We start from the raw sequence: 27,471 nt of genomic DNA, 5'->3' as shown, positions 1-27,471 counted from the left end.
ATCCTCCAGTCACCTCCAGAGCTGCGTTCACTATTCTGCTGTTACATCGTGCCTTATCCTCCAGTCACCTCGAGAGCTGCAGTCACTATTCTGCTGTTACATCGTGACTTATCCTCCAGTCACCTCCAGAGCTGCAGTCACTATTCTGCTGTTACATCGAGTCTTATCCTTCAGTCACCTTCAGAGCTGCAGTCACTATTCTGCTGTTACATTGTATTTTATCCTCCAGTCGCCTCCAGAGCTGCAGTCACTATTCTGCTGTTACATCTGGTCTTATCCTTCAGTCACCTTCAGAGCTGCAGTCACTATTCTGCTGTTACATTGTATTTTATCCTCCAGTCGCCTCCAGAGCTGCAGTCACTATTCTGCTGTTACATCATGTTTTATCCTCCAGTCACCTCCAGAGCTGCAGTCACTATTCTGCTGTTACATCATGTCTTATCCTCCAGTCACCTCCAGAGCTGCAGTCACTATTCTGCTGTTACATCATGTCTTATCCTCCAGTCACCTCCAGAGCTGCAGTCACTATTCTGCTATTACATCATGTCCTATCCTCCAGTCACCTCCAGAGCTGCGTTCACTATTCTGCTGCTACATCGTGCCTTATCCTCCAGTCGCATCCAGAGCTGCAGTCACTATTCTGCTGTTACATGGTGACTTATCCTCCAGTCACCTCCAGAGCTGCACTCACTATTCTGCTGTTACATCGTGACATATCCTCCAGTCACCTCCAGAGCTGCAGTCACTATTCTGCTGTTACATCTTGTCTTATCCTCCAGTCACCTCCAGAGCTACAGTCACTATTCTGCTATTACATCATGTCTTATCCTCCATTCACCTCCAGAGCTACAGTCACTATTCTGCTATTACATCATGTCTTATCCTCCAGTCACCTCCAGAGCTGCAGTCACTATTCTGTTACATCATGTCTTATCCTCCAGTCACCTCCAGTGCTGTAGTCACTATTCTGTTACATCGTGACTTATCCTCCAGTCACCTCCAGAGCTGCAGTCACTATTCTGCTGTTACATCATGTCTTATCCTCCAGAGCTGCGTTCACTATTCTTCTGTTACATCGTGCCTTATCCTCCAGTCACCTCCAGAGCTGCAGTCACTATTCTGCTGTTACATCGTGACTTATCCTCCATTCACCTCCAGAGCTGCAGTCACTATTCTGCTGTTACATCGTGCCTTATCCTCCAGTCACCTCCAGAGCTGCAGTCACTATTCCGCTGTTACATTATGTCTTATCCTCCAGTCACCTCCAGAGCTGCACTCACTATTCTGCTGTTACATCGTGTCTTATCCTCCAGTCACCTCCAGAGCTGCAGTCACTATTCTGCTGTTACATCTTGTCTTATCATCCAGTCACCTCCAGAGCTGCAGTCACTATTCTGCTGTTACATGGTGACTTATCCTCCAGTCACCTCCAGAGCTGCAGTCACTATTCTGCTGTTACATGGTGACTTATCCTCCAGTCACCTCCACAGCTGCAGTCACTATTCTGCTGTTACATCATGTCTTATCCTCCATTCACCTACAGAGCTGCAGTCACTATTCTGTTACATCGTGTCTTATCCTCCAGTCACCTCCAGTGCTGCAGTCACTATTCTGTTACATCGTGACTTATCCTCCAGTCACCTCCAGAGCTGCAGTCACTATTCTGCTGTTACATCATGTCTTATCCTCCAGAGCTGCGTTCACTATTCTTCTGTTACATCGTGCCTTATCCTCCAGTCACCTCCAGAGCTGCAGTCACTATTCTGCTGTTACATCGTGACTTATCCTCCATTCACCTCCAGAGCTGCAGTCACTATTCTGCTGTTACATCGTGCCTTATCCTCCAGTCACCTCCAGAGCTGCAGTCACTATTCCGCTGTTACATTATGTCTTATCCTCCAGTCACCTCCAGAGCTGCACTCACTATTCTGCTGTTACATCGTGCCTTATCCTCCAGTCACCTCCAGAGCTGCGTTCACTATTCTGCTGTTACATCGTGCCTTATCCTCCAGTCACCTCCAGAGCTGCAGTCACTATTCTGCTGTTACATCGTGACTTATCCTCCAGTCACCTCCAGAGCTGCAGTCACTATTCTGCTGTTACATCGTGTCTTGTCCTCCAGTCACCTCCAGAGCTGCAGTCAATATTCTGCTGTTACATCTGGTCTTATCCTTCAGTCACCTTCAGAGCTGCAGTCACTATTCTGCTGTTACATTGTATTTTATCCTCCAGTCGCCTCCAGAGCTGCAGTCACTATTCTGCTGTTACATCATGTCTTATCCTCCAGTCACCTCCAGAGCTGCAGTCACTATTCTGCTGTTACATCATGTCTTATCCTCCAGTCACCTCCAGAGCTGCAGTCACCATTCTGCTGTTACATCTTCTCTTACCCTCCAGTCACCTCCAGAGCTGCAGTCACTATTCTGCTGTTACATCATGTCTTATCCTCCAGTCACCTCCAGAGCTGCAGTCACTATTCTGCTATTACATCATGTCCTATCCTCCAGTCACCTCCAGAGCTGCGTTCACTATTCTGCTGCTACATCGTGCCTTATCCTCCAGTCGCATCCAGAGCTGCAGTCACTATTCTGCTGTTACATGGTGACTTATCCTCCAGTCACCTCCAGAGCTGCAGTCACTATTCTGCTGTTACATCGTGACTTATCCTCCATTCACCTCCAGAGCTGCAGTCACTATTCTGCTGTTACATCATGTCTTATCCTCCAGTCACCTCCAGAGCTGCACTCACTATTCTGCTGTTACATCGTGTCTTATCCTCCAGTCACCTCCAGAGCTACAGTCACCATTCTGCTGTTACATCGTGACTTATCCTCCAGTCACCTCCAGAGCTGCAGTCACTATTCTGCTGTTACATCATGTCTTATCCTCCAGTCACCTCCAGAGCTGCACTCACTATTCTGCTGTTACATCGTGTCTTATCCTCCAGTCACCTCCAGAGCTGCAGTCACTGTTCTGCTGTAACACGGCGTGTCTTATCCTCCAGTCACCTCCAGAGCTGCAGTCACTATTCTGCTGTAACACGGTGTGTCTTATCCTCCAGTCACCTCTAGAGCTGCAGTCACTATTCTGCTGTTACATCGTGTCTTATCCTCCAGTCACCTCTAGAGCTGCAGTCACTATTCTGCTGTTACATCGTGTCTTATCCTCCAGTCACCTCCAGAGCTGCAGTCACTGTTCTGCTGTAACACGGCGTCTTATCCTCCAGTCACCTCCAGAGCTGCGTTCACTATTCTGCTGTTACATCGTGCCTTATCCTCCAGTCACCTCGAGAGCTGCAGTCACTATTCTGCTGTTACATCGTGACTTATCCTCCAGTCACCTCCAGAGCTGCAGTCACTATTCTGCTGTTACATCGTGTCTTGTCCTCCATTCACCTCCAGAGCTGCAGTCACTATTCTGCTGTTACATCTGGTCTTATCCTTCAGTCACCTTCAGAGCTGCAGTCACTATTCTGCTGTTACATTGTATTTTATCCTCCAGTCGCCTCCAGAGCTGCAGTCACTGTTCTGCTGTTACATCATGTCTTATCCTCCAGTCACCTCCAGAGCTGCAGTCACTATTCTGCTGTTACATCATGTCTTATCCTCCAGTCACCTCCAGAGCTGCAGTCACCATTCTGCTGTTACATCTTCTCTTACCCTCCAGTCACCTCCAGAGCTGCAGTCACTATTCTGCTGTTACATCATGTCTTCTCCTCCAGTCACCTCCAGAGCTGCAGTCACTATTCTGCTATTACATCATGTCCTATCCTCCAGTCACCTCCAGAGCTGCGTTCACTATTCTGCTGCTACATCGTGCCTTATCCTCCAGTCGCATCCAGAGCTGCAGTCACTATTCTGCTGTTACATCGTGTCTCATCCTCCAGTCACCTCCAGAGCTGCAGTCACTATTCTGCTGTTACATCATGTCTTATCCTCCAGTCACCTCCAGAGCTGCACTCACTATTCTGCTGTTACATCGTGTCTTATCCTCCAGTCACCTCCAGAGCTGCAGTCACTATTCTGCTGTTACATCGTGTCTTATCCTCCAGTCACCTCCAGAGCTGCACTCACTATTGTGCTGTTACACCATGTCTTATCCTCCAGTCACCTCCAGAGCTGCAGTCACTATTCTGCTGTTACATTGTGTCTTATCCTCCAGTCACCTCCAGAGCTGCACTCACTATTCTGCTGTTACATCGTGACATATCCTCCAGTCACCTCCAGAGCTGCAGTCACTATTCTGCTGTTACATCTTGTCTTATCCTCCAGTCACCTCCAGAGCTACAGTCACTATTCTGCTATTACATCATGTCTTATCCTCCATTCACCTACAGAGCTGCAGTCACTATTCTGCTATTACATCATGTCTTATCCTCCAGTCACCTCCAGTGCTGCAGTCACTATTCTGTTACATCGTGACTTATCCTCCAGTCACCTCCAGAGCTGCAGTCACTATTCTGCTGTTACATCATGTCTTATCCTCCAGAGCTGCGTTCACTATTCTTCTGTTACATCGTGCCTTATCCTCCAGTCACCTCCAGAGCTGCAGTCACTATTCTGCTGTTACATCGTGCCTTATCCTCCAGTCACCTCCAGAGCTGCAGTCACTATTCCGCTGTTACATTATGTCTTATCCTCCAGTCACCTCCAGAGCTGCACTCACTATTCTGCTGTTACATCGTGTCTTATCCTCCAGTCACCTCCAGAGCTGCAGTCACTATTCTGCTGTTACATCTTGTCTTATCATCCAGTCACCTCCAGAGCTGCAGTCACTATTCTGCTGTTACATGGTGACTTATCCTCCAGTCACCTCCAGAGCTGCAGTCACTATTCTGCTCTTACATGGTGACTTATCCTCCAGTCACCTCCACAGCTGCAGTCACTATTCTGCTGTTACATCATGTCTTATCCTCCATTCACCTACAGAGCTGCAGTCACTATTCTGTTACATCGTGTCTTATCCTCCAGTCACCTCCAGTGCTGCAGTCACTATTCTGTTACATCGTGACTTATCCTCCAGTCACCTCCAGAGCTGCAGTCACTATTCTGCTGTTACATCGTGACTTATCCTCCAGTCACCTCCAGAGCTGCAGTCACTATTCTGCTGTTACATCGTGTCTTGTCCTCCAGTCACCTCCAGAGCTGCAGTCACTATTCTGCTGTTACATCTGGTCTTATCCTTCAGTCACCTTCAGAGCTGCAGTCACTATTCTGCTGTTACATTGTATTTTATCCTCCATTCGCCTCCAGAGCTGCAGTCATTATTCTGCTGTTACATCATGTCTTATCCTCCAGTCACCTCCAGAGCTGCAGTCACTATTCTGCTGTTACATCATGTCTTATCCTCCAGTCACCTCCAGAGCTGCAGTCACCATTCTGCTGTTACATCTTCTCTTACCCTCCAGTCACCTCCAGAGCTGCAGTCACTATTCTGCTGTTACATCATGTCTTATCCTCCAGTCACCTCCAGAGCTGCAGTCAATATTCTGCTATTACATCATGTCCTATCCTCCAGTCACCTCCAGAGCTGCGTTCACTATTCTGCTGCTACATCGTGCCTTATCCTCCAGTCGCATCCAGAGCTGCAGTCACTATTCTGCTGTTACATGGTGACTTATCCTCCAGTCACCTCCAGAGCTGCAGTCACTATTCTGCTGTTACATCGTGACTTATCCTCCATTCACCTCCAGAGCTGCAGTCACTATTCTGCTGTTACATCATGTCTTATCCTCCAGTCACCTCCAGAGCTAGTCACCATTCTGCTGTTACATCGTGACTTATCCTCCAGTCACCTCCAGAGCTGCAGTCACTATTCTGCTGTTACATCATGTCTTATCCTCCAGTCACCTCCAGAGCTGCACTCACTATTCTGCTGTTACATCGTGTCTTATCCTCCAGTCACCTCCAGAGCTGCAGTCACTATTCTGCTGTTACATCGTGTCTTATCCTCCAGTCACCTCCAGAGCTGCACTCACTATTGTGCTGTTACACCATGTCTTATCCTCCAGTCACCTCCAGAGCTGCAGTCACTATTCTGCTGTTACATTGTGTCTTATCCTCCAGTCACCTCCAGAGCTGCACTCACTATTCTGCTGTTACATCGTGACATATCCTCCAGTCACCTCCAGAGCTGCAGTCACTATTCTGCTGTTACATCTTGTCTTATCCTCCAGTCACCTCCAGAGCTGCAGTCACTATTCTGCTGTTACATCATGTCTTATCCTCCATTCACCTACAGAGCTGCAGTCACTATTCTGTTACATCGTGTCTTATCCTCCAGTCACCTCCAGTGCTGCAGTCACTATTCTGTTACATCGTGACTTATCCTCCAGTCACCTCCAGAGCTGCAGTCACTATTCTGCTGTTACATCATGTCTTATCCTCCAGAGCTGCGTTCACTATTCTTCTGTTACATCGTGCCTTATCCTCCAGTCACCTCCAGAGCTGCAGTCACTATTCTGCTGTTACATCGTGACTTATCCTCCATTCACCTCCAGAGCTGCAGTCACTATTCTGCTGTTACATCGTGCCTTATCCTCCAGTCACCTCCAGAGCTGCAGTCACTATTCCGCTGTTACATTATGTCTTATCCTCCAGTCACCTCCAGAGCTGCACTCACTATTCTGCTGTTACATCGTGTCTTATCCTCCAGTCACCTCCAGAGCTGCAGTCACTATTCTGCTGTTACATCTTGTCTTATCCTCCAGTCACCTCCAGAGCTGCAGTCACTATTCTGCTGTTACATGGTGACTTATCCTCCAGTCACCTCCAGAGCTGCAGTCACTATTCTGCTGTTACATCATGTCTTATCCTCCAGTCACCTCCAGAGCTACAGTCACTATTCTGCTGTTACATCATGTCTTATATTCCAGTACCCTCCAGAGCTGCAGTCACTATTCTGCTGTTACATGGTGACTTATCCTCCAGTCACCTCCAGAGCTGCAGTCACTATTCTGCTGTTACATCATGTCTTATCCTCCAGTCACCTCCAGAGCTGCAGTCACTATTCTGCTGTTACATCATGTCTTATCCTCCAGTCACCTCCAGAGCTGGAGTCACTATTCTGCTGTTACATGGTGACTTATCCTCCAGTCACCTCCAGAGCTGCAGTCACTATTCTGCTGTTACATCATGTCTTATCCTCCAGTCACCTCCAGAGCTGCAGTCACTATTCTGCTGTTACATCGTGTCTTATCCTCCAGTCACCTCCAGAGCTGCACTCACTATTCTGCTGTTACATCGTGACATATCCTCCAGTCACCTCCAGAGCTGCAGTCACTATTCTGCTGTTACATCTTGTCTTATCCTCCAGTCACCTCCAGAGCTGCAGTCACTATTCTGCTGTTACATCGTGTCTTATCCTCCAGTCACCTCCAGAGCTGCAGTCACTATTCTGCTGTTACATCGTGTCTCATCCTCCATAGCTGCAGTCACTATTCTGCTGTTACATCATGTCTCATCCTCCAGAGCTGCAGTCACTATTCTGCTGTTACATCATGTCTCATCCTCCAGAGCTGCAGTCACTATTCTGCTGTTACATCATGTCTCATCCTCCAGAGCTGCAGTCACTATTCTGTTACATCGTGTCTTGTCCTCGAGTCACCTCCAGAGCTGCGCTCTCCATCTTGCTGGTTGTCACTGTGCAGACAGTGGAGCAGCAGTGGCTGCAGTGAGATGTGAGCTCCGGTTTTCTCCCCTCAGTCCACATTACAAGCCCACATTTTGGGGGTCTCTCTGGGGTTCAGGGGCGCTGACCTTTTTCTTTGCCGCTCAGGTTCGGTAATCTGAAGGTCGGGAGTCCTTTCTTCTTCACTGATGCAGAGATTTTACTGATTGCTCCACGATCTGCAACTGTAAACTTTTTCTCCTCTGATGGACCTGCAGAAACTGATCATATATACCAGTCACACAGGCGGGGCCACGTCCAGTCACGCAGGCGGAGTCACGACCAGTGATGTAGGCAAGGTCACATCCGGTCACGCAGGCGGGGTCACGTCCAGTTATGTAGGCAAGGTCACGTCCGGTCACGCAGGCTCTGTCACGTCCAGTTATGCAGGCGAGGTCACGTCCGGTAATGCAGGCGAGGTCACGTCCGGTAATGCAGGCGGAGTCATGTCCCGTCACGCAGGCGGGGTCACGTCCGGTTATGCAGGCGGGGTCACATCCAGTTATGTAGGCAGGGTTGTGTCCGTTCACGCAGGCGGGGTCACGTCCAGTTATGCAGGCGGGGTCATGTCCAGTTATGCAGGCGGGGTCATGTCCAGTTATGCAGGCGGGGTCATGTCCGGTCACGCAGGCGGAGTCATGTCCGGTCACGCAGGCTCTGTCACGTCCGGTCACGCAGGCGGGGTCACGTCCAGTTATGTAGGCGGAGTCACGTCTTGTCACGCAGGCTCTGTCACGTCCGGTAACGCAGGCAGAGTCATGTCTGGTCACGCAGGCGGGGTCACATCCAGTTATGTAGGCGGAGTCACGTCCGATCATGCAGGCGGAGTCACGTTCAGTTATGTAGGCGTGGTCACATCCGGTCACGCAGGCTCTGTCACGTCCGGTAACGCAGACGGAGTCATGTCCGGTCATGCAGGCGGGGTTGTGTCCGGTCACGCAGGCGGGGTCACGTCCTGTCACACAGGCTGCATTACGTCCAGTCACGCAGGCGGGGTCACGTCTGGTTATGTAGGCACGGTCATGTCTGGTCACGCAGGCGGGGTCACATCTGGTCATGCAGGCGGGGTCACATCTGGTCATGCAGGCGGGGTCACGTCCAGTCACGCAGGTGTGATCTCGTCCGGATGCGTAGGTGCGGTCATGTTCAGTCACACAGATGGGGTCACGTCCAGTCACGCAGGTGTGGTCACGTCTGGTTATGTAGGCACGGTCATGTCCGGTCACGCAGGCGGGGTCACATCTGGTCATGCAGGTGGGGTCACGTCCAGTCACGCAGGTGTGATCTCGTCCGGATGCGTAGGTGCGGTCATGTTCAGTCACACAGATGGGGTCACGTCCAGTCACGCAGGTGTGGTCACGTCTGGTTATGTAGGCACGGTCACATCTGGTCATGCAGGCGGGGTCACATCTGGTCATGCAGGCGGGGTCACATCCGGTCATGCAGGCGGGGTCACGTCCAGTCACGCAGGTGTGATCTCGTCCGGATGCGTAGGTGCGGTCATGTTCAGTCACACAGATGGGGTCACGTCCAGTCACGCAGGTGTGGTCACGTCTGGTTATGTAGGCACGGTCATGTCTGGTCACGCAGGCGGGGTCACATCCGGTCATGCAGGCGGGGTCACATCCGGTCATGCAGGCGGGGTCACGTCCAGTCACGCAGGTGTGATCTCGTCCGGATACGTAGGTGCGGTCATGTTCAGTCACACAGATGGGGTCATGTCCGGTCACGCAGGCGGGGTCACGTCCGGTCACGCAGGCGGGGTCACATCCGGTTATGCAGGCGGGGTCACGTCAAGTCATCCAGGTGGGGTCACGTCCAGTCACGCAGGTGTCATCTCGTTCGGATACGTAGGTGCGGTCATGTTCAGTCACACAGATGGGGTCACGTCCGGTCACGCAGGTGTGGTCACGTCTGGTTATGTAGGCGCGGTCACGTCCGGTCATGCAGGTGGGGTCACGTCCAGTCACGCAGGTGGGGTCACGTCCAGTCACGCAGGTGTCATCTCGTCCGGATACGTAGGTGCGGTCATGTTCAGTCACACAGATGGGGTCACGTCCGGTCACGCAGGTGTGGTCACGTCTGGTTATGTAGGCGCGGTCATGTCCGGTCACGCAGGCGGGGTCACGTCCGGTCACGCAGGTGTGGTCACGTCTGGTTATGTAGGCGCAGTCATGTCCGGTCACGCAGGCGGGGTCACGTCCGGTCACGCAGGTGTGGTCACGTCTGGTTATGTAGGCGCGGTCACGTCCGGTCATGCAGGTGGGGTCACGTCCAGTCACGCAGGTGGGGTCACGTCCAGTCACGCAGGTGTCATCTCGTCCGGATACGTAGGTGCGGTCATGTTCAGTCACACAGATGGGGTCACGTCCGGTCACGCAGGTGTGGTCACGTCTGGTTATGTAGGCGCGGTCATGTCCGGTCACGCAGGCGGGGTCACGTCCGGTCACGCAGGTGTGGTCACGTCTGGTTATGTAGGCGCGGTCACGTCCAGTCATGCAGGTGGGGTCACGTCCAGTCACGCAGGTGTCATCTCGTCCGGATACGTAGGTGCGGTCATGTTCAGTCACACAGATGGGGTCACGTCCGGTCACGCAGGTGTGGTCACGTCTGGTTATGTAGGCGCGGTCATGTCCGGTCACGCAGGCGGGGTCACGTCCGGTCACGCAGGTGTGGTCACGTCTGGTTATGTAGGCGCGGTCACGTCCAGTCATGCAGGTGGGGTCACGTCCAGTCACGCAGGTGTCATCTCGTCCGGATACGTAGGTGCGGTCATGTTCAGTCACACAGATGGGGTCATGTTCGGGCACGCAGGTGTGGTCACGTCCGGATGTGGGAGTATTTAGTATATGGGGGAATTTCCTGTGTATGTGGGGTGTATACAGTATAAGGGGGGATTTGGTGCACATGGTGGGGTATGCGGGGATATTTGGGGTGGATTGGGGGTCACATTGCTCAGATTCTTTCCTTTTTTCACCTTCTTTCCCGTTCCCGGGTTTTCTTTTGATGATCCGGGATATGTTGGCCACAGACGCTTTCACCTTCTGCTTCAGACTGCTTTCTGTGCTTTTCACACTTCTCTCTGATTTTCCATGAGGGCGGAAGAGTTTGATCCGTTTCCTTGAGGATTTTCTGTCTTTCTTTGTGCTTTGCTGTAGATCCAATGGCTGTAATGGCTGCAGATTGAGACCGGCCCGGGCGTCCCTCCCTGCCGCATCAGACGAGGTTTCCATGGTCGTTTCACCATATTCTGACCGATGCAGAGAGGTTGTAGATGACAATGGGAACTTCTCTTCTTCTATCAACAGAGACTTCTGCGGAGATGCAAATATGTCATAAAAATCATGAAGATGGGAAGGTGCAGCGGCAAACGGGAGACCATTGGGACTCGTGGATGACTGCTCGTGATGAATTCCACCAATCTCCACCAGCGACACCTCCGAATGTCGACCAGCTTCATCAAAGTCTGAGAAGTTGTCAGATCGTCGCCCTGTGCCAGAGCTGTCTGAATGGGAAATAAATGTCTTACTGGAGCTGCGGCTTTCAGTGGTGGAGGCCTCGGCCCGAGAGAGACTTTCATAGAAGCTACACTGTGAGACCGAAGCGACCTCTGGTTCCTTCAGGATCCGCTCTATGGGGCTGGGGGCTGTGTCTATCGCAAGACAGTCCACAGGAACATCTTGTAATCCTGCGTGAGGAATAGCTTCCTGAATGATCGGCTTCTGTTCACTTGCCAGCACATCCATCTCATCCGACAAAGAGGACATCTCTCCGAGCAAGTCGTCCAGTGCAGCACGGTGTCCATCACTATATTCAGGACACTGCAAATCTCCACCTGCAACATGGCGACTATCGCTGTGCGGAAAGGCATCGTAGTCACCCGGTGGGATCGGCAGTTCCTGGACAGTTTCTATCTTTTCAACTGGAGACAATTCTTCTCTATGACCTTTCTGGAGGTGGAGTGTCTGATCGATGGGTGTTATCTTGTCTCCATCACAAGGTTGTGCGACTATGATCTCAGTTGTAATCTTAGATTTGGGGGTTTGATCTTCTGATGATGTTATGGTTGAAGCTATGGGCATTGGTGAAGAGGCCGGGCCACTCCTGTCATGTTCTTCACGTGTTGTGATATGTTCCTCCATGCTCTCCTGATGTATCACAGTCACAGTTGTGTTGTCGACTACAAATCGAAATGACTCTTCTGTCTCAGACCCTACACAAACCTTGGACCCTACACAAACCTCGAACTCTTCGTTTCTCATCTTGTCCACAGTGACAGGTTCTGTGCATTTATCTCCTTCTGAAGAATTATCAGTGGTAAGAAAGTCATTTCCCTCAGAAGTGCTATGGACTGTAAACGTCACTCCACCACGAATGTCTAAGGTGGGGAGACCTTGGTCCTGGACACGATAAGGAGATTGTGGTGCAGCCTTTACTGGGTCTGTTCTTCCCATCTCAGGAGTCTCTGGTGTGTGACTTGGTCTCACAAATGCTATTACGGTATTTTCTTCAAAATGTGGTGGTCTTTCTCTACTTCCGGTGGTCTCCATAATAGGATGCTGATGGAAAACTGCTAAAATAGTGCGGTCCCTATCTATAGGGGGTGCAGAGAGAGGCCTTTGAGTGGAAGACAGCGTTATAGGTGCAGAATATGGGCGGCTCTCAGGAGGTGCAGAGAGCGACCTTGCAGAGTCGTCCGCATGTTGATCAGCGTCCACCTTCTTAAATGTTCCTTGTTCCGCTTTCTGAGGATCTGCTTCTTCCACCACAGTCCCTTTATAGACACTCAAGGGTCTTGATTTGTAGTCATCAAGAGAACGGCTTCTACTGGACACCTTGAATGAGGACCTTAAGGAGCCCTTTGCTGTGTCGAAGGACGCGGATTTCTTGAGGGAGCCAAGCTGTCCTTCTTGGTCAGACAACATTCTTTGTTCCATGGCGAACTGTTCCAGGAGTGGTTCTCGCAAACCACTCAGGATTTTTGGCGAATATCCAGCCTTCATTAAACTCCTGCGAGCCCGCTCCCGGTGCCGGATAAAGTCTTTGTCTTTTAGTGATCCGTCTTTTATAGCCACGGCTGGTCCTTCAGAATCCTGGCTGTAGAAGGTGCTATTGATGATACTCTGCCTCGGCACACACACTAATGAAGGTTTGTCGGCCGCTCTCTGAAGTAGTAGAGCGCTGTCGGCAGAAGTCCCCCTAACAAAGGACCCAGTTTTTGGCTTTTTAGAAGCCAGGCTCCCGACTTCAATGGTGGCGGATTTGTGCATGAGTCGCCTTCCTGGAGAAGACTCCTTGGAATGAACCAACATTTGCTCGTCTTCCTCCACCTCCTTTTGGCTTTTGGTTGACTCAATGACATTGTCATGTTCACGTTTGTGCCCGGTCAATGGCGAGGCGTCTGGACTTTCCATCTTCTTTTCTTCTAAGATGACTTTATCTTCTCTGCTCATTTCAGATTCTGACTTTTCCAGCGTTTCACTTTCAGACATTTTGAAAATGGACAAGTGCAGCTCAAGAGAAGGGTTGCAATCTCTCGCGGTGGGACTGATGTCGCTCTCGTTATCAGAAGAGGAACCACTACTGGATGAGGAACTGCTACATTCCACCAAGTGTCGGGGGATGCCCAGCGACGTGCTCTCCAGCCTTCCATTCAGAAGCTCCGGGATTGACCTCATCACCAGGATGGATTTATAACACATTAACGAACGCTGAAAGCAAAAAAAAGATCAAAGTTACCAGGTGAATTCACAGAATATGGCACAAGGTGCAAAAAACAGGAGCTTCTGGGGAGAATAGAACGGTATACAGTGGTGTGAAAAAGTGTTCGCCCCCTTCCTGATTTCTTATTCTTTTCCATGTTTGTTACTTAAATGTTTCAGATCACAAAACAAATGTAAATATTAGACAAAGGTAACACAAGTGACCACAAAATGCAGTTTATAAATGAAGGTCTTTATTATTAAGGGAAAAAGAAATCCAAACCTACAGGGCCCTGTGTGAAAAAGTGATTGCCCCAAAACCTAATAACTGGTTGGGCCCTCTGCAGCAACAACTGCAACCAAGTGTTTGCGATAACGGCAATGAGTCTTTATAATGCTCTGGAGGAATTTTGGCCGCTCATCTTTGCAAAATTGTTCTTATTCAGCCTCATTGGAGGGTTTCCGAGAACGAACGGCGTTTTTAAGGTCATACCACAACATCTCAATCAGATTAAGGTCAGGACTTTGACTAGGCCACTCCAAAGTCTTAATTTTGTTTTTCTTAAGCCATTCAGAGGTGGACTTGCTGGTGTATTTTGGATCATTGTCCTGCTGAATAACACAAGTGCGCTTCAGCTTGAGGTCACGAACAGATGGCCAGGCATTTTCCTTCAGGATTTTTTGGTAGAAAGCAGAATTCAAGGTTCCATTTACCACAGCAAGTCTTACAGGTCCTGAAGCAGCAAAACAGCCCCAGACCATCACACTACCACCACCATATTTTACTGTTGGTATGATGCTTCTTTTCTGAAATGCTGTGTTACTTCTACGCCAGATGTAATGGGACATACACCTTCCAAAAAGTTCAACTTTTGTCTCGTCAGTCCACAGAGTAGTCTCCAAAAAGTCTTGGTGATCATCAAGATGTTTTCTGGCAAAACTGAGACGAGCCTTTATGTTCTTTTTGCTCAGCAGTGGTTTTCATATTGGAACTCTGCCATGCTGCCATTTTTGCCCAGTCTCTTTCTTATGGTGGAGTCATGAACACTGACCTTAACTGAGGTAAGTGAGACTTGCAGTTCTTTGGATGTTGTTGTGGGGTTTTTTGTGACCTCTTGGATGAGTCGGATGGAACCACGTTCCATGTTTTTGCGATATGTGGATAATGGCTCTCACTGTGGTTCGCTGAAGTTCCAAAGCTTTAGAAATGGCTTTATAACCTTTTCCAGACTGATAGATTTCAATTAGTTTGTTTCTCATTTGTTCCTGAATTACTTTGGATCGCTGCATGATGTCTAGCTTTTGAGAATCTTTTGGTCTACTTCACTTTGTCAGGCAGGTCTTTTTTAAATGATTTCTTGATTGAGAACAGGTGTGGCAGTAATCAGGTCTGTGTGTGGCTAGGGAAATTGAACTCCGCTTCAGAAAGATGTGATAAACCACAGTTAATTTATGTTTTAAGGTGGGGGGGGGGTCACTTTTTCACACAGGACCCTGTAGGTTTGGATTTCCTTTTCCCTTAATAATAAAGATCTTCATCTGAAAACATTTACCGTATTTTTCGGTCTTACTTTTTTCCTCCAAAATTTTGGAGGAAAGTGGGGGGGTGCGTCTTATAGTCTGAACATGTATGCATATGTACTGTGGCTGTGGTGGGTGGGGGATAGCGGCAGCGGGGGATGAGCGGGGCACAGGAGGCCTACGCTGTGCCCGCTGCTAAAGAAAATTAATATTCACTGCTCCCCACGCCCATGGGAGTGGAGAGCAGGGAATATTCATTTTCCTTGATAGCGCGCACACTGTGCCTGCAGCGAGGCTCCTGCTGTGGCCGGCAGTCTGTGTGCCCACTATTAAAGACCATGAATATTCTCTACAACCCACTCCCATGCGGCTACAGCGTGCGCGCTGTTGAAGAGAGTGAATGGTCACTGCTCCCCACGCACACAGTCCCGGCGTGGGGAGCAGTGACTATTCTGGCACAGCATATCACTATGTGAGGGCGCATGGTAGGGACGCCATGCGCGGCTCACACAGTGAGAGTGTCGGCAGCAGAGCAGGACGCAGCGCTGGAGGAGAGAGGGGGTGAATATGATTGTTTATTTTTTTTGTGGGCAGCGTGATGGGGATCAGGGGGGGCATGCATTACCAGGATGGGGATCAGGGGGTGCCATGCATACCAGGATCAAGGGGTGCCATGCATACCAGGATCAAGTGGTACCATGCATACCAGGATCAAGGGGTGCCATGCATACCAGGATCAAGTGGTACCATGCATACCAGGATCAAGGGGTGCCATGCATACCAGGATCAAGTGGTACCATGCATACCAGGATCAAGGGGTGCCATGCATACCAGGATCAAGGGGTGCCATGCATACCAGGATCAAGGGGTGCCATGCATACCAGGATCAAGGGTGCCATGCATACCAGGATCAAGGGGTGCCATGCATACCAGAATCAAGGGGTGCCATGTATACCAGGATGGGGATGAGGGCCACGTATATCAGGATGGGGATGAGGGCCACGTATAACAGGAAGAAGGGGCCATATATACCAGGATGGAGGATATTAACAGAATTGGGGGACATTACCCCAATACCAGTGTCAGCAGCAGACCCCCTCCAACATAACAGTGCATCATGACCACATTTTTTTTGCTTACATTTTTTTTTTGCTATTTTCCTCCTCTAAAACCTACGTGCGTCTTATGGTCCGAAAAATACGGTAAGTACGACTAACATGCAGAAGAATAAGAAATCAGGAAGGGGGCAAACACCTTTTCACACCGCTGTAGGTGCATGCAAGGTCCCTGACCAAATCTATTACGGATGAGCAGGATGGAAAATGGAAATGCTGACCTGGTGGTTTCTGGACAGCATCACATTGCCTATCACACATACTTACTGTCATGTTGGGTTGTAATTCCGAAAAAAAGTCAGAATATCATCAGTAAAATAATAATAAAAACCAACAATGGTGGTGTTATTGTCCGCAGAGGTGACACAATTTTTAGACTATTCATGGGAAAGCTCATTTTTCATGGAACTTTAAAAACAAGGAAATTTCTTCATTTTTCCGGATGATATTTTCTCAGAGCAGGAACGTTGTCACGATGGCACCCTTGGTGTCAGCTCTGAATCACCGGGAACATGAAGCATCTTTATTCATGATGACTCAAGCTTGGCTTTCTCAGTATTTTCTCAGCACAGTGCAAGTATATTAAGAGGGTGCCACATACAGATAGGGGGATGTGCCGTCCCCTGTCTACCTGTCTGTGAGAAGAAGGTGTGAGATTCCCAGTACCAAACACCGCTGCAAACCTGAAAAATGAGACTGCAATATTCCTGCACCCTGTGGGTGAATGAGGTGCTGTAAGTCACAGGCCTGGGCTCTGCAAGCCATCACCCACTGACTGCATCCCAATCTCTGACCTCAATGGCCTCTTCTGATTAGTAGGCCTGGCGATTTATGTAGATGTGTCATGATATAAAGAGGGTCTCGTAATCAGAGAAGCGCCCAGGATGTTTGCAGGTAGTCGGGGGTTCACATTGCCACGAAGAACCAACATGGCCGCTGGACCAGGACCCTTCCTGTGAATCATTTTATCAATTCTAATCATTATCCTCCTTCACTCACCTGCCAGCGGCTGCGAGCAACTAGGAATCGGAGGTTCTTGGAGCTGATTGGTTGAGCGTCCTCCGGACCGGAGCTCATCTACAAGACAATATGGACACCAAGAAATGATCAGAATTGTCAGTGGAGGTAAGATGTGGGCTGCTGTGTCCCGTCCGTGTCTGCGGAGCTGTATGTTTCTCAATCATTGCTGTCCCGGTGTAAGTCACATTTGGACCCGAAGGATCATTAATCGGACAACAAAACAAAAGAAATCCCTGCTCGCATAATAATGTCTAAATGTCACCTAGTAGATAACACTCAGGTCTGTCATGTGAGAAAGAAGGAGAGGAGGAGAAGAAAGAGGAGGGAGAGGAGGAGAAGACGCGGAGAACGATGAGAGGAGGAAAAGAAAGAGGAGGGAGAGGAGGAGAAGGATGAGAGGAGGAAAAGAAAGAGGAGGGAGAGGAGGAGAAGACGCGGAGAAGGATGAGAGGAGGAAAAGAAAGAGGAGGGAGAGGAGGAGAAGACGCAGAGAAGGATGAGAGGAGGAAAAGAAAGAGGAGGGAGAGGAGGAGAAGACGCGGAGAACGATGAGAGGAGGAAAAGAAAGAGGAGGAGAAGACGCGGAGAACGATGAGAGGAGGAAAAGAAAGAGGAGGAGAAGACGCGGAGAACGATGAGAGGAGGAAAAGAAAGAGGAGGGAGAGGAGGAGAAGACGCGGAGAACGATGAGAGGAGGAAAAGAAAGAGGAGGGAGAGGAGGAGAAGACGCAGAGAAGGATGAGAGGAGGAAAAGAAAGATGAGGGAGAGGAGGAGAAGACGCAGAGAAGGATGAGAGGAGGAAAAGAAAGAGGAGGGAGAGGAGGAGAAGACGCGGAGAACGATGAGAGGAGGAAAAAAAAGAGGAGGGAGAGGAGGAGAAGACGCAGAGAAGGATGAGAGGAGGAAAAGAAAGAGGAGGGAGAGGAGGAGAAGACGCGGAGAACGATGAGAGGAGGAAAAGAAAGAGGAGGGAGAGGAGGAGAAGACGCGGAGAACGATGAGAGGAGGAAAAAAAAGAGGAGGGAGAGGAGGAGAAGACGCAGAGAACGATGAGAGGAGGAAAAGAAAGAGGAGGGAGAGGAGGAGAAGACGCGGAGAACGATGAGAGGAGGAAAAGAAAGAGGAGGGAGAGGAGGAGAAGACGCGGAGAACGATGAGAGGAGGAAAAGAAAGAGGAGGGAGAGGAGGAGAAGACGCAGAGAAGGATGAGAGGAGGAAAAGAAAGATGAGGGAGAGGAGGAGAAGACGCAGAGAACGATGAGAGGAGGAAAAGAAAGAGGAGGGAGAGGAGGAGAAGACGCAGAGAAGGATGAGAGGAGGAAAAGAAAGATGAGGGAGAGGAGGAGAAGACGCAGAGAAGGATGAGAGGAGGAAAAGAAAGAGGAGGGAGAGGAGGAGAAGACGCGGAGAACGATGAGAGGAGGAAAAAAAAGAGGAGGGAGAGGAGGAGAAGACGCAGAGAAGGATGAGAGGAGGAAAAGAAAGAGGAGGGAGAGGAGGAGAAGACGCGGAGAACGATGAGAGGAGGAAAAGAAAGAGGAGGGAGAGGAGGAGAAGACGCGGAGAACGATGAGAGGAGGAAAAAAAAGAGGAGGGAGAGGAGGAGAAGACGCAGAGAACGATGAGAGGAGGAAAAGAAAGAGGAGGGAGAGGAGGAGAAGACGCGGAGAACGATGAGAGGAGGAAAAGAAAGAGGAGGGAGAGGAGGAGAAGACGCGGAGAACGATGAGAGGAGGAAAAGAAAGAGGAGGGAGAGGAGGAGAAGACGCAGAGAAGGATGAGAGGAGGAAAAGAAAGAGGAGGGAGAGGAGGAGAAGACGCAGAGAAGGATGAGAGGAGGAAAAGAAAGAGGAGGGAGAGGAGGAGAAGACGCGGAGAACGATGAGAGGAGGAAAAAAAAGAGGAGGGAGAGGAGGAGAAGACGCAGAGAACGATGAGAGGAGGAAAAGAAAGAGGAGGGAGAGGAGGAGAAGACGCGGAGAACGATGAGAGGAGGAAAAGAAAGAGGAGGGAGAGGAGGAGAAGACGCAGAGAAGGATGAGAGGAGGAAAAGAAAGAGGAGGGAGAGGAGGAGAAGACGCGGAGAACGATGAGAGGAGGAAAAGAAAGAGGAGGGAGAGGAGGAGAAGACGCAGAGAAGGATGAGAGGAGGAAAAGAAAGAGGAGGGAGAGGAGGAGAAGACGCAGAGAAGGATGAGAGGAGGAAAAGAAAGAGGAGGGAGAGGAGGAGAAGACGCAGAGAAGGATGAGAGGAGGAAAAGAAAGAGGAGGGAGAGGAGGAGAAGACGCAGAGAACGATGAGAGGAGGAAAAGAAAGAGGAGGGAGAGGAGGAGAAGACGCAGAGAACGATGAGAGGAAAAGAAAGAGGAGGGAGAGGAGGAGAAGACGCAGAGAAGGATGAGAGGAGGAAAAGAAAGAGGAGGGAGAGGAGGAGAAGACGCAGAGAACGATGAGAGGAAGAAAAGAAAGGAGGAAGAGGAGGAGAAGACGCAGAGAAGGATGAGAGGAGGAAAAGAAAGAGGAGGGAGAGGAGGAGAAGATGCAGAGAAGGATGAGAGGAGGAAAAGAAAGAGGAGGGAGAGGAGGAGAAGACGCAGAGAAGGATGAGAGGAGGAAAAGAAAGAGGAGGGAGAGGAGGAGAAGACGCAGAGAAGGATGAGAGGAGGAAAAGAAAGAGGAGGGAGAGGAGGAGAAGACGCAGAGAAGGATGAGAGGAGGAAAAGAAAGAGGAGGAGAAGACGCGGAGAACGATGAGAGGAGGAAAAGAAAGAGGAGGGAGAGGAGGAGAAGACGCGGAGAAGGATGAGAGGAGGAAAAGAAAGAGGAGGGAGAGGAGGAGAAGACGCGGAGAAGGATGAGAGGAGGAAAAGAAAGAGGAGGGAGAGGAGGAGAAGACACGGAGAAGGATGAGAGGAGGAAAAGAAAGAGGAGGGAGAGGAGGAGAAGACGCGGAGAAGGATGAGAGGAGGAAAAGAAAGAGGAGGGAGAGGAGGAGAAGACGCGGAGAACGATGAGAGGAGGAAAAGAAAGAGGAGGGAGAGGAGGAGAAGACGCAGAGAAGGATGAGAGGAGGAAAAGAAAGAGGAGGGAGAGGAGGAGAAGACGCGGAGAACGATGAGAGGAGGAAAAGAAAGAGGAGGGAGAGGAGGAGAAGACGCAGAGAAGGATGAGAGGAGGAAAAGAAAGAGGAGGGAGAGGAGGAGAAGACGCAGAGAACGATGAGAGGAGGAAAAGAAAGAGGAGGGAGAGGAGGAGAAGACGCAGAGAAGGATGAGAGGAGGAAAAGAAAGAGGAGGGAGAGGAGGAGAAGACGCAGAGAACGATGAGAGGAGGAAAAGAAAGAGGAGGGAGAGGAGGAGAAGACGCAGAGAAGGATGAGAGGAGGAAAAGAAAGAGGAGGGAGAGGAGGAGAAGACGCAGAGAACGATGAGAGGAGGAAAAGAAAGAGGAGGGAGAGGAGGAGAAGACGCGGAGAACGATGAGAGGAGGAAAAGAAAGAGGAGGGAGAGGAGGAGAAGATGCAGAGAAGGATGAGAGGAGGAAAAGAAAGAGGAGGGAGAGGAGGAGAAGACGCAGAGAAGGATGAGAGGAGGAAAAGAAAGAGGAGGGAGAGGAGGAGAAGACGCAGAGAAGGATGAGAGGAGGAAAAGAAAGAGGAGGGAGAGGAGGAGAAGACGCGGAGAACGATGAGAGGAGGAAAAAAAGAGGAGGGAGAGGAGGAGAAGACGCGGAGAAGGATGAGAGGAGGAAAAGAAAGAGGAGGGAGAGGAGGAGAAGACGCAGAGAAGGATGAGAGGAGGAAAAGAAAGAGGAGGGAGAGGAGGAGAAGACGCAGAGAAGGATGAGAGGAGGAAAAGAAAGAGGAGGGAGAGGAGGAGAAGACGCAGAGAAGGATGAGAGGAGGAAAAGAAAGAGGAGGGAGAGGAGGAGAAGACGCAGAGAAGGATGAGAGGAGGAAAAGAAAGAGGAGGGAGAGGAGGAGAAGACGCAGAGAAGGATGAGAGGAGGAAAAGAAAGAGGAGGGAGAGGAGGAGAAGACGCAGAGAAGGATGAGAGGAGGAAAAGAAAGAGGAGGGAGAGGAGGAGAAGACGCAGAGAAGGATGAGAGGAGGAAAAGAAAGAGGAGGGAGAGGAGGAGAAGACGCAGAGAACGATGAGAGGAGGAAAAGAAAGAGGAGGGAGAGGAGGAGAAGACGCAGAGAAGGATGAGAGGAGGAAAAGAAAGAGGAGGGAGAGGAGGAGAAGACGCGGAGAAGGATGAGAGGAGGAAAAGAAAGAGGAGGGAGAGGAGGAGAAGACGCAGAGAACGATGAGAGGAGGAAAAGAAAGAGGAGGGAGAGGAGGAGAAGACGCGGAGAACGATGAGAGGAGGAAAAGAAAGAGGAGGGAGAGGAGGAGAAGACGCAGAGAAGGATGAGAGGAGGAAAAGAAAGAGGAGGGAGAGGAGGAGAAGACGCAGAGAAGGATGAGAGGAGGAAAAGAAAGAGGAGGGAGAGGAGGAGAAGACGCGGAGAAGGATGAGAGGAGGAAAAGAAAGAGGAGGGAGAGGAGGAGAAGACGCGGAGAAGGATGAGAGTAGGAAAAGAAAGAGGAGGGAGAGGAGGAGAAGACGCGGAGAACGATGAGAGGAGGAAAAGAAAGAGGAGGGAGAGGAGGAGAAGACGCAGAGAAGGATGAGAGGAGGAAAAGAAAGAGGAGGGAGAGGAGGAGAAGACGCGGAGAAGGATGAGAGGAGGAAAAGAAAGAGGAGGGAGAGGAGGAGAAGACGCGGAGAAGGATGAGAGGAGGAAAAGAAAGAGGAGGGAGAGGAGGAGAAGACGCGGAGAAGGATGAGAGTAGGAAAAGAAAGAGGAGGGAGAGGAGGAGAAGACGCGGAGAAGGATGAGAGGAGGAAAAGAAAGAGGAGGGAGAGGAGGAGAAGACGCAGAGAAGGATGAGAGGAGGAAAAGAAAGAGGAGGGAGAGGAGGAGAAGACGCAGAGAAGGATGAGAGGAGGAAAAGAAAGAGGAGGGAGAGGAGGAGAAGACGCAGAGAAGGATGAGAGGAGGAAAAGAAAGAGGAGTGAGAGGAGGAGAAGACGCGGAGAAGGATGAGAGGAGGAAAAGAAAGAGGAGGGAGAGGAGGAGAAGACGCGGAGAAGGATGAGAGGAGGAAAAGAAAGAGGAGGGAGAGGAGGAGAAGACGCAGAGAAGGATGAGAGGAGGAAAAGAAAGAGGAGGGAGAGGAGGAGAAGACGCGGAGAAGGATGAGAGGAGGAAAAAAAAGAGGAGGGAGAGGAGGAGAAGACGCGGAGAACGATGAGAGGAGGAAAAGAAAGAGGAGGGAGAGGAGGAGAAGACGCGGAGAAGGATGAGAGGAGGAAAAAAAAGAGGAGGGAGAGGAGGAGAAGACGCAGAGAAGGATGAGAGGAGGAAAAAAAAGAGGAGGGAGAGGAGGAGAAGACGCGGAGAACGATGAGAGGAGAAGAACAGGAGAAGATGAAGTGAAGAAGAAGATGAGAAGAAAGAGGAGGAGAAAGACGAGAAGAAATAAAAGGTGAGAGAAGGAAAATAGAAGAAGAGGAAAAGAAAAGGAGAAAGAAGAGAGAAGAAGAAGAGAAGAAGAAGAACATGGGAAGAGGAAAAGGAGAAGAGAGAGGAAGAGGAGAAGAAGAGGAGAAAGATAGTAGAATACGAGAAGAATGAGGAGGACAAAGAATAAGAGTAGAAGGAGAGGTGAAGGAAGAGAGGAGAACAGAAAAAGAGTAGAAGAAGACAAGGAGAAGAGAGAGGAAGAGGCGACAGAGGAAGAGGAGAAGAGCGAAGAAGAGAAAGAAGAAGTGAAGAACAGGGGTTGGAAGCTAGGAGAAGAAAAAAGCAGAAGGAAGAGTAGGAGAAAGAAGAGTGAAGACGAGGTGAAGAAAGATAAGAGAAGAAAAGGAGAAAGAAGAACAGAGGAAGAGAAGAAAGAGAAGGAGAAGAAAGCGGAAAAGGAGAGGCAAGAGAGAAGAACAGAAGAAGAGAAGAGAGAGTAGGAGAAAGAATAAATGAGAAGAAGAAGCGAAAGATATGAAGAACAGAATAAAAGGAAAAGAGAGAGGAAGAAGAGAAGAAGAAAGACAGAAGAAAGAGGAGAAGAACAGAAGAAGAGAAATAGAAAAGGAGAAGAGAGAGGAGGAGAAAGAGGAAGATGAGAAGAAGAGGAGAAAGAGAAGAACAGAAGAAGAAGAGGAGAAGAATGAGGAGGAGAAGAAAGAGAAAAATAAAGAGAAAGAGGTGAAGAACAGGAGTAAGGAAGCGAGAAGAAGAAAGAGAAAGAGGAAAAGGAGGAGTGGAGACAAGGAGGAGAAAGAGAAGAAGAAAAGGAGAAGAACAGAGGAAGAGAGGATGACAAGAAGGAGGAAGAGGAGAAGAGAAAGGAGAAGAAATAGGAGAAAAAGAGGAGAAAGAGAAGAAGAACAGAAGAAAACGAGAAGAAGAGGAGAGAAGAGAGGAGGAGAAAGAGGAAGAAGAGAAGAAATAGATGAACAAGAACAGAAGAAAAGAAGAGAAAGAAGAGGAGAAAGAGGAAGAAGAGGTGAAAGGACAAGAAAAGAAGAAGAAAAGGAGAAGAGAGAGGAGAAAATAGAGGAAGTGGAGAAGAAGAGAAGGAATAGATAAGACGAGGAGCAAAAGAAGATCATTATTAGATAACAGAACAAATCCCTCCTCGCATCATAATGTTTAAATGTCACCTCATAGATAACACTCAGGTCTGTTATGTGAGAAAGAAGGAGAGGATTAGAAAGAAGAGGAGGAAGAGGAGAGGAGGAAAAGAGAGGAGGAAAAGAAAGAAGAGGGAGAGGAGGAGACAAAAAGAGGAGAAGACAGAAGGATGAGAGGAGAAAAACAGGAGAAGATGAAGTGAAGAAGAAGAGAAGAAAGAGGAAGAGAAAGAAGAAGAAAGAAAAGGTGAGAGAAGAAAAATAGAAGAAGAGTAGAAGAAAAGGAGAAGGAAGAGAGGAGAAGAAGAACATGGGAAAAGGAAAAGAGAGAGAAAGAGGAAGAGGAGAAGTAGAGAAGAAAGATAGTAGAAGAAGAGAAGAACGAGGAGGACAAAAGATTAAGAGTAGAAGGAGAGGTGAAGGAAGAGAGAACAGAAAAAGAGGAGAAAAAAGAAGAAGAGAAGAAGACAAGGAGAAGACAGGAGGAGAAAGAGGATGAGGAGGAGAAGAGTGAGGAAGAGAAAGAGGAAGAAGTGAAGAACAAGGGTTGGAAGCTAGGAGAATAAAAAAGAGAAGAAGAAAGAGGAGGAGAAAGAACAGTGAAGATGAGGTGAAGATAAAAAAAAGAAAAGGAGAAAGAATAAGAACAAAGGAAGAGAAGAAGAAGAGGAGAAGAAAGAGGAAAAGGAGAAGGAAGATAGCAGAACAGAAGAAGAGAGAGGAGGAGAAAGAATAGATGAGAAGAAGAAGTGAAAGAGATGAAGAAGAACAAAATAAAAGGAGAAGAGAGAGGAAGAAGAGTAGAAGAACAGAAGAAGAGAAAAAGAAAATGAGAAGAGAGAGGAGGAGAAAGAGGAAGATGAGAAGGAAGAGATGAGAAGAAGAGGATAAAGAGAAAAACAGAAGAAGAGAGAGGAGAAGAAAGAGAAGAATACAGAGAAAGAGGTGAAGAGCAGGAGTAGGAAGCTAGAAGAAAAAAGAGGAGAAGAAGAAAGAGGAAGAGGAGACGGAGGAGTGGAGACAAGGTGGAGAAAGAGGAGAAAAAAGACAAAAGAGAACAGAGGAAGAGAAGAAGACAAGAAGAAGGAAGAGGAGAAGAGAAAGGAAAAGAAAGAGTAGAAAAAGAGGAAAATAAGAGGAGAAGAAGAACAGAAGAAAACAAGAAGAAGAGGAGGAAGAAGAACAGAAGAAGAGGAGAAAGACAAAGAAGAAGTAAAAAAGAACAAGAAAAGGAGAAGAGAGAGGAAAAAACAGAGGAAGTGGAGAAGAAGAGAAGGAACAGATGAGAAGAAGAAGAGGAGGAAAATAAGAGAAGAAAGAAGAATGGTAGAAGAGGATGAGAAGGAAGAGAAAAACAGAAGAAGATGAGAAGAAGAAATGAAGAAGAAAAAAGACAGGAAAAAGATAAGATGGAAGAGGAGAATAAAGATGAGGAAAAGGAAAAGAAGAAAAGAAAGAGGATAAAAGGAAAGGTTAGAGAAAGAATAGTAGAAGGAAGAAAAAAGAAAGAGGAGACGAAGGGTAGGGAAAAGGGAAGAGGAAAAGAAGGAAGAGGTGGAGAAGAAGAGGAGTAGGAAGAGAGGAGGAGAAAGAGGAAGAGGAGAGGGAAGAGAGGAAAAGAGGTGGAGAAAGAGCAGTAGAAAGAGGAGAAGAAAGGAGGAGAACAGAAGAGAAGAAGAAAGAGGAGAAGAAAGGAGGAGAACAGAAGAGAAGAAGAAAGAGGAGAAGAAGGAAGAGAAGAAAAAGGAGAAGCAAGAAGATGACAGAATGAGTTAGATGAGAAGAGGAAGAAGTAGAAAAATAAGGATGAATAAGAGGCGGAATGATAAAATGATTAGAAGAAAAGAAAGAAGGGGAGAAGAAAAAGAGGAATAAAAGAATTATGTTGTGCTTAAACAGGAGCAAGTAATAACATACTGGCGCGGTAAAAAGGAACAATACTATAATATAACACCATACTGTATCTGTGTCACAGACAGAAAAATACAAAATATACAACATTACTCACTGTAAACCACCGGTGCTGGATGCAATCACTGGCGCTTAGACGGGCGCTGCCAAGACCAAGAACGCAAACAGTTAATGGTAGAAAGCATGACAGAAAGAGATACACTGTATCCAGCCTCTGCTCTGAAGCTGAGGGTTTGTTACAATATATTCGCAGGTGAGAGCTATCAGCCTGATGCTATTGTGTTTGTCTGACTGAAAATTGTCTACACTGATACATTGTAACAAATCCTCAGCTGTGAGAGTAGGACTGGGTCAGGACAGGATCTTTGGAGTCTGGATGTAATTACAAAAGTTTCCATGCATTGACAGCAGTCAAAGATCCTAAAATAATGAGTAACCTTTAAATGTGGCACATGTGCTATGAGAGCACTGGGTTCACAATAGATGGACTCACTCAGGAGACATGTGGATGGTCGCCATCATGAAGTGCCGCGCGTCGGCGCTCAGCAGGGTGAAGGCCGGACAGCTCCAGTTGATCTTTCCTTGTTGTACGTTCATCAGCGTCTCTCTATCATTCTGACCTGCGAATGGCGAAGCGCTGACCAGGCTGTGCAAAATAGAGAACAGGCGAGAAAGTGATCGACCAGCGAGAGGAGGCAAAGAGGCGCTGACCAGACTGTGCAAAATAGAGAACAGGCGAGAAAGTGATCGACCAGCGAGAGGAGGCAAAGAGGCGCTGACCAGACTGTGCAAAATAGAGAACAGGCGAGAAAGTGATCGACCAGCGAGAGGAGGCAAAGAGGCGCTGACCAGACTGTGCAAAATAGAGAACAGGCGAGAAAGTGATCGACCAGCGAGAGGAGGCAAAGAGGCGCTGACCAGACTGTGCAAAATAGAGAACAGGCGAGAAAGTGATCGACCAGCGAGAGGAGGCAAAGAGGCGCTGACCAGACTATGCAAAATAGAGAACAGGCGAGAAAGTGATCGACCAGCGAGAGGAGGCAAAGAGGCGCTGACCAGACTGTGCAAAATAGAGAACAGGCGAGAAAGTGATCGACTAGCGAGAGGAGGCAAAGAGGCGCTGACCAGACTGTGCAAAGTAGAGAACAGGCGAGAAAGTGATCGACCAGCGAGAGGAGGCAAAGAGGCGCTGACCAGACTGTGCAAAATAGAGAACAGGCGAGAAAGTGATCGACCAGCGAGAGGAGGCAAAGAGGCGCTGACCAGACTGTGCAAAATAGAGAACAGGCGAGAAAGTGATCGACCAGTGAGAGGAGGCAAAGAGGCGCTGACCAGACTGTGCAAAATAGAGAACAGGCGAGAAAGTGATCGACCAGCGAGAGGAGGCAAAGAGGCGCTGACCAGACTGTGCAAAATAGAGAACAGGCGAGAAAGTGATCGACTAGCGAGAGGAGGCAAAGAGGCGCTGACCAGACTGTGCAAAGTAGAGAACAGGCGAGAAAGTGATCGACCAGCGAGAGGAGGCAAAGAGGCGCTGACCAGACTGTGCAAAATAGAGAACAGGCGAGAAAGTGATCGACCAGCGAGAGGAGGCAAAGAGGCGCTGACCAGACTGTGCAAAATAGAGAACAGGCGAGAAAGTGATCGACCAGCGAGAGGAGGCAAAGAGGCGCTGACCAGACTGTGCAAAATAGAGAACAGGCGAGAAAGTGATCGACCAGCGAGAGGAGGCAAAGAGGCGCTGACCAGACTGTGCAAAATAGAGAACAGGCGAGAAAGTGATCGACCAGCGAGAGGAGGCAAAGAGGCGCTGACCAGACTGTGCAAAATAGAGAACAGGCGAGAAAGTG

At 49.1% G+C, this 27,471-nt stretch overlaps 1 protein-coding gene across 1 annotated transcript in view; it reads right to left on the bottom strand.

Annotated features, from left to right (window-relative positions):
• LOC141264608 (obscurin-like) overlaps positions 1-27,471 on the bottom strand; it is an 870,641-nt gene that overhangs the window by 181,095 nt on the left and 662,075 nt on the right. Inside the window, exons 33-37 of the mRNA XM_073676886.1 lie at positions 26,115-26,267; positions 25,719-25,764; positions 17,006-17,083; positions 10,646-13,379; positions 7,758-7,889 (exon numbers count right to left, since the gene is read on the bottom strand). Of these exons, the coding sequence (XP_073532987.1) occupies positions 7,758-7,889; positions 10,646-13,379; positions 17,006-17,083; positions 25,719-25,764; positions 26,115-26,267 (3,143 nt within the window). The remainder of the gene's footprint in view (positions 1-7,757; positions 7,890-10,645; positions 13,380-17,005; positions 17,084-25,718; positions 25,765-26,114; positions 26,268-27,471) is intronic.

The sequence above is a fragment of the Phyllobates terribilis genome, unplaced genomic scaffold (genome assembly GCF_046119375.1).
Source record: "Phyllobates terribilis strain yellow unplaced genomic scaffold, ASM4611937v1 Scaffold_4__5_contigs__length_816908805, whole genome shotgun sequence".
Lineage (NCBI taxonomy): Eukaryota > Metazoa > Chordata > Amphibia > Anura > Dendrobatidae > Phyllobates > Phyllobates terribilis.
Note: the sequence above shows the minus strand (reverse complement) of the source record. Positions and strands in the feature narration are given on the sequence as shown.